The 7,253-nt window shown below is 42.9% G+C and overlaps 2 protein-coding genes across 5 annotated transcripts in view; one reads left to right on the plus strand and one right to left on the minus strand.

Annotated features, from left to right (window-relative positions):
* LOC137278694 (double-stranded RNA-binding protein Staufen homolog) overlaps positions 1–1,978 on the plus strand; it is a 42,786-nt gene extending 40,808 nt beyond the window's left edge. For all 4 annotated transcript variants that reach the window (XM_067811208.1, XM_067811205.1, XM_067811206.1 and 1 more), the window contains exon 17: positions 67–1,978. In XM_067811208.1, the coding sequence (XP_067667309.1) occupies positions 67–151 (85 nt within the window). In that variant the 3' untranslated portion in view covers positions 152–1,978. The remainder of the gene's footprint in view (positions 1–66) is intronic.
* Positions 1,979–2,587: 609 nt separating this feature from the next.
* LOC137277185 (uncharacterized) lies at positions 2,588–5,046 on the minus strand. Its single transcript, XM_067808861.1, has 4 exons — positions 4,186–5,046; positions 3,733–3,879; positions 3,028–3,199; positions 2,588–2,730 (listed from the first exon to the last, which is right to left on the minus strand). The coding sequence occupies exons 1-4, from the start codon at positions 4,412–4,414 to the stop codon at positions 2,712–2,714; spliced, it is 567 nt and encodes a 188-aa protein (XP_067664962.1). The 5' UTR covers positions 4,415–5,046; the 3' UTR covers positions 2,588–2,711.
* Positions 5,047–7,253: the final 2,207 nt, after the last annotated feature.

Below are 7,253 nucleotides of genomic sequence, written 5' to 3' on the forward strand. Positions count from 1 at the left end.
ACCTGGTGTGATGGAGCCCAGTCACAAGTGATTCTTTGAAAAGTTTATTTGGCCTCTGTGTTTCAGGTTGCAGATAAAGTCTGAGATCAACACCAGCATCCCCCCACCAACACTAGGCGGGGCAACAAGCCAGCTAATGCAGAAGGAGTAGACCCTAGCAGCAGCCTTGTCTTGTCTTCTGATGGAGGACAAACTGTAGCATGGACAGTCTGTGTGTATTTGGGTTCAGGAAAGATCCCTGTCAAAAACATTATTTAGCCAGGTGCAAATATTCTCTAAATAATTGTGCATAATAAGAAATTGTGCAAGACAAGGTTGTAAGCTACCTGCCAGCTGTTGTTTCTATCTTTGTACTTTTCTAGATAAGCATCTGTAGCCTGATCTCTCTTACGCGGTTCATCTCTGTATGGGGGCTGGATCACATAAATGGTAATCTGCAGAGACCTGCTACTGTTATAAGTAGACATTTTGCCCGGGAGGTATGGTCAAAGGGGAGACAACTGATTAAAGGGGCAGGGAAAGGGGTTACTCTTAAATAAATTCAGTTTCATTAATAAATTCAAGGCTTCAAGTATAGCTACTTTACAGTGGTTTTATGTAGGGCACAGTCATTTTTAAAAGTTTTACAATATATGAATGTTGCACTAATATTGTTTGGTGATGCTGTCTGGCCCCAGCTTTCCCAGTTGTTGTCTTCCCTTTGCTGTCAAGCATGGCTGCACACTGCTTGTCTTATCATCCTATGTTTACTGTACTAGTCTTTGATTCAACATTCTAATGTGAGAGTGCTTTGTTTATTTCATGTGTTTCAAAAAGAACGAAAGTGCAAAGCAAGAAAGCAGAACTGGTTCTTACACATGTTGAGGGTATGCCAGGGAGCTGTGGGCAAATGCAGAATCTGGTGCTTTTCATGTGTCAAGGGTTAATATGGAGGGATACTGCAGGACTTGTTTATCAAGAGTTTGACAGCCAAGTGTTGTTGATTATGTATGTATTGTGCCCCAATTGTTCAACATTGCCCTTTGACAGATGACCATGTCACTTCCATTATAGTGTGTGAACATAACTTAATGTTGTCTTGGTTCTTCACTGGTTCCTGGTTATCTTCAAAGGGCCAGAATTTGGATTAAGATTGTTCATGCTGTATTTCTATATCGACTCCTAGATCTAAATCGCTCTTTGCTGCTTGATTCAGACAAATTGTTGTCTTGTTTTGACTTGTATGAAGGTAATCGCCTTAAATCAAAACATTGTCAAACATGTGTCTCCAATATGGCTCCATGTATCTGATGTTGAAGACAGAGTTAACAGAACAAACAATGTCATTAACAGCTAAATTCATATGATCAAATTAAACAAATTGTCTGAAGAAAGTTTTCTTTTATGAGTTTTGAGTTATACTTTTTTTACATGAGATCTAGTTGTTTTGAGTCGATATATAATGGCATTTATTATTTTCTGTGTCCTTGTTTTATGGGAATACTCAGTCTTGTACTGACTGGGCATTCACCAGCTGAATTTTCTTACCAATGGATGTAGGCCAGAAATGAAGCGTCAAGCAAAATTTGCGGTTATTTTATTTTTTGTCATATTTTGGATGATGCTCACTTGTCAGAATTTGAGAACTTTACCAGACAGGAGCAAGCATAGACTCTGTATTGACAATGGTGTCGATGTTATTAAGCAGATCAAACATGTCTGGGTCTGTACCTTGTTCCTTGGTTTGGTAAGATCCACCTCCTTTTGAATGTTATGTTGTGTGCTGGGTGTTGCTGGCACCTATATTTGCCAGTACTTGTGGTACTTGTTATTTTGAGGGTGAACTAATTCTTCCATTGGTAAGGAGTATAAGCTTAGTGTGTTTTGCTGTTGTTATCCATTTGCTAACTATTTTGTCAGTATTCTGCAATAGTAAAACACACTTCTTCACAAAACATTCAGCTATTGTCAAAATAAAAAGTTATTGACAAAGCTGGAATGCATGTTGTGTGTTCATTTGATGATTTTCCGCAATTCACACTTGTCCAGACAAATCCAGTTGTCAATATTGAGAGCTACAGTCTACACTGTTAGTATATGCTGACATGCAGTCAACACATTTGGCCACATAAAACATATGCCACAGGCTGCATGGTACCTATCTCACCAGGAGGGGTGGTAGAGTAGCCTAATGGTCCAAGCAATTGGTTGTCACACCAATCACTGGGGTTCGATTATTACACATGTGTGCAGTATGTGAAGCTCATTTCTGGTGTCCACTGCTGTGATCTTGCCGGAATATTGCAAAAACAGCATAAAACAAAACTCACTACCTCAATGGGGAGAACCAGTAGGGGTCACTTGTCCATCCAGCATGTCGTCCTGGGAACATGTTCTCACCTGGAAGCGGGCCTCTGGGGTTATAGCGTTCGCTCATAATGCCAAAGATCCTGGTTCTATTGCCCAACTGGGGACAATGTTTGGAGACCATTTCTGGTTTTGCCTGAGTATTCCTCACTCTGACATTGAGAGAGACCTGATAATCACTTGTACCTGTCCTGTGGCCTGTCAGTATCTCTCAGTCATAGGAGAACATTCCATTGTCATACTATAAACACTTCACATCAAGCGTTTATTAAGGATTAACATAATCTACATGTTCTGAAAGCCAGGTACTTGACACAACTATCTATTGTGTTGTGTAATATTAACAGCTACAGCTGGGTCTGGTGTCATATTTCTGTGTATTCCCTGGAAGAAGAGAGAAAGCAGTTGAGAATGTGCTGAAGGCGACATGTGGTGGTTGCACATTCTTTGCAAAACACTGGGCAGTTGATGGAGGAATAGGAATATAGCAATTACCTTCACAGCTTGAACATTGATAGTTGGTTATCAACAGGTTATAGTCTGGAAGTACACTAGGTAATAAAGTGTTTGACTGAAGCTACACACGTTCTGGAGATACACTGAGTAATGAAGTATTTGACTGAAGCTGCTCACCTTCTGGAGATACACTGAGTAATGAAGTATTTGACTGAAGCTGCTCACCTTCTGCTTGTGCACAGGGCCAGTGATCCTGTGGCCACGCTTGACGCCATGGCAACGGTCTCTATGACAAAGCTCCATGACAGCTGACAGACAAGGAGGGGTGATGATGAAAGCATGAGTCGATCAGTGTAGTTTGTTGCATAGATGCTCACAGCAAACAGGAGCATGAACGCTGCAGAGATATCAATACAGTCAGTAATCAACCTACATCACCAATGTGTGTTTTTTTTCAGCCTACGTCTAATGGTCTCACATATGCTGGCTGCACAGTGACCATGTTAGTTCGTACAAACACTGGCCACTGGGGAACTTTCTGATTGTCCCTACTTAGCCATTCTACGAGACTCTCTGATATACAAATAGCCCTTAACTGCCTGGTCCTGATTGGGTACGACTGGCTGATCTTGGATAATGGTTTGCAACCACAGGTGTGTCTTGCGCATGCTCAGCCCTAACTTTGAGGTGCTGGACAACAGCGGTGGTGCTCATACAAGATTATTTTAACATTCAAAATATATTACCCACTGTCGTTACAGTTAAAATGAACAGTTGCTCTCTCAAACCACAAACTCATCTAGAATGAGTGCTGGAGTGCCAGTTGGGGCTGCAGCTTTAAGCAAGACAACACCAGAAGACTTGGACCCTGTATCTCAATCACTCGCTCACTAATAGGATGCTATCTAACATGCAGATGTTAATCCTTACCATCGATGAATGACATCATTATGTGGCCGGCAACAATTGCCCGGCTGTTACAGAAAGGATTGAAGTGATAGAGTAGCTTCATCAGCGCTGACAACAAGGCTCCCCCGAAACTCAGGCTAACCAGGATCTGCACACACAGCAGCCATGCTGCAACATGGAAACGTCACAATGGCAACGTACGGCGTCATACGTCAGTCACACAGATCACGTATGACATCAGATATCACACTGACCACGTATGACATAAGACAGGAAAGGAACATGGTGATGGTTATCGGACTATAGTTGGACAGTGTGGTTATCAGGTCATCAGACAGAAAGGAACATAGTGGTGGTTCATATTCTGTTTTGTATGGCAAGGTTCATGTGCTCTGTATTTCTAGACAAACTGTATCTTCTGTGTGTGGCTGTTAACGTTACATTCTTTAGTGAAATGAGATAGCTCAAACATACCTGGCACGTTACGTATGACCATACAGTCAAAACTGCCAGTAGTAGTGTTCTTCACGCACGTCCGCCACAGCCCTTCAAACCACTGCTCCCCGCCGTCGTGACGTCTGTGGGCTCCTATAACGACGCACCAGTGACGGCTGTACAGTCCGATCGCATGCAGTACCGCCGTCAGGATAGACATTAACGCTGAGCACTCGTTGCCCATCACAGACCGGAAGCCATTATCCATTGATACAAATGTCACAGTGTTAGATATAGAGTGTACCCAGGTTTAGGATCCTGCACGTGCACTCAGCCGCATGTGTCTAGCATCTGTATGTAAGTTTGATCCACTCCAGGAACAGATGTCCGCCTCAGTGTGTTACATGCACGTGCATTGGAAGGGAAAGGGCTCAAGTCCTGTGTGTTGCGCGTACACTCCAGAGGAAAGCGTCCAAGTCCTGTGTGTCGCACCTATGCTTCAGAGGAAAGGGTCCAGGTCCTGTGTGTCGCACCTATGCTTCAGAGGAAAGGGTCCAGGTCCTGTGTGTCGCACTTACGCTTCAGGAACAGGTGACGTAAATTCTCTCCGCGTCTTCACCCGAAGGAACAGGTCACAAAAACAAGATCATGTTGTGTCAGACTTCTTCTGACACCATAGTTTGCAACAACGGCTTTCTTCAAGTGGTTAACGGACAGTATATGGGAACGTTATTATGTGAAATCCACTGAAGAGTGTGACTGCCATCAAGGAAGTGTGTTGGTCATGTGAGATGAGGCAATTTTTGGGAATTCCCCATGCCCATTAAACGAGACTATGAAATGAAAGTAGATCGTACGTGAAGTCTGCGTCATCTAGTTTCAGATGCCTGCGGTAACTACAGCCTGGTATTTCCACGCAGTATCTCCCGTCATGTGGTTACACGTGGTCAGGGAAAGGTTTGGTGGGGGGGTGGGGGGTGGGGGTAGACGCTGTCATAGTACCGCTTGTGTGACTCATGACACAGTTTGGATAATTCGCAGTTCATGTTAGAATATGCACTTATCGCATATCCGATTGTGAAGGGAAGGTGTACGCCAATGACTGCACTCGCCTGGTCGCTACATCAAGGGTGAGTGAGTGAGTTTAGTAAATAAATGACGGCGGTCTGTAAATACTCGAGTCCGGACCAGACGAGCATCGTCGATTCGTTCTACGCAACTGGTATTAGACATGTTTCAACCAAGTCAGCAAGTCTGGGGGGAGTAAATGTGATTTTAGTTTTACGCCACGTTTAGCACTAGCACTGCGGGTAAACCAGAAATGGGTTTCTTGCATTGTACCTATATGGTAAATGAGAGCCGGTGTCTTCAGTGGTACGAGCGAGCGATTTAACTACTAGGCTACCACGTATATCTTTTAAGGTGTTCGAACCTGGCCTTGCTTGGTCATAGTTGTCTTACTACTAGACACATATTAGATGATCCTGCACACTAAACGCATTTGTGACAAGAGAGGCGGTACAACGAATTGGGCGAGTACACTTGGCTGCTACAGGTAGCTTGACGATTATGCACGTGCAATACATGCTAACCGTGACATGAAATCAACAGCCCTACTGATTAACACCTGTCTCACTACTGTGTAACACCAGTCTCGCTGCTGTTTTACACCTGTCTGAAAACTGCTAAACAGATTTCAGTTGTAGTAAAAAATGTCCAAGTTAGGAAAACATGGGCAAATAGTTCATTCTCAGGCAAGGGAGATAGCATACAATGTTTTCATGTATATGGACAAAAATTGTGTAACCAAAGCAGATTCTCTTTCACAAAGTAGCCTTGCCACTGGACTCTCAACGGCAACTTTAAAGCGCATTAAGGCAGAAGGTGGTAGGAGTGCGAGTGGACCTACAATTATCAGTCCCACCAAGTTGCGCAAACCCAAAACTTGCAGTTACAAACTTGATGATTTCGACCGGTGTGCAGTCCGTCAATTTGTACAAAGTTTATATGGCGTAAAAAACAACTACCCACTCTGGATACGATGTGTGATATGGCAAAGTGCCAGTTGAACTACAAGGGTTCTAAGGAAAGTTTTCTAAAAAATCTCAAAGACATGGGGTTTAGGTGGCGAAAAACGCAGTCAAACCGTAAACTTTTAATGGAACGTAAGGACATTGTTTCCAAGCGTTTGCAATACTTGCGTGCAATAAAGAAATACAGAGAAGAAAATCGAACACTCATCTTTGTCGATGAAACATGGTTGCATGTACACCACATTGTCCCAAAGTGTTGGCAACTTGAGGGTGAAGTCGTAATAAATGGGGTACAACCACCGTCTGGCACCGGACCTCGGCTTATTGTGGTTCATGCAGGGAGTGAAAACGGTTTTGTTCCAAATGCTTTGCTTGTTTTTGATTCCTAACTCAAATCAGCAGACTATCATGACGAGATGAACTTTGATAATTTTTCCAAATGGCTCCAGGAAAAGTTGATCCCAAACCTTCCACTGCACTCTGTGATCGTTATGGATAATGCACCATATCATAGCAAGCAAGTGGACAAATGTCCGACAACCGCCAACAGAAAAGATGACATAAAAGCATGGCTACAAAGGCACAATATCTCATTTGATGAGAAAATGCTTAAAGCCGAACTATTGTTTCTTGCAAAATCCAACAAATCGGGCCCTGTCTACAGAGTAGACACGATGTTGAAGCAACATAGTCATGATGTACTACGTCTCCCTCCATACCATGCAGAACTAAACCCGATTGAGTTAATTTGGGCAAATGTGAAAAATTATGTCGCTTCACAAAACTTGCAGTTCCCAAAAAGTTCCTTAAGAGTTGCCATAAATGAAAGGACGTCTGCAATCGGTGCAAAAGAATGGTCGGAATGGTGTAAACATGTTAAAACAATTTAAGATGGTTACTGGCAACGCGAAATCGCAGTAGAAAGGGAAATTGACAGACTAGTGATTGACTTAGGACTTGCAAGTGATTCAGACACCGAGACTGATTCAGAGAGTGATAATTAAAGCATAAATCAGTAAGTCCGCCTAATTTTCCAGCATTGTTGTGTCTTGTATAATAATTGACACATACTAT

The sequence above is a fragment of the Haliotis asinina genome, chromosome 3 (genome assembly GCF_037392515.1).
Source record: "Haliotis asinina isolate JCU_RB_2024 chromosome 3, JCU_Hal_asi_v2, whole genome shotgun sequence".
NCBI classification, from domain to species: Eukaryota; Metazoa; Mollusca; class Gastropoda; order Lepetellida; family Haliotidae; genus Haliotis; species Haliotis asinina.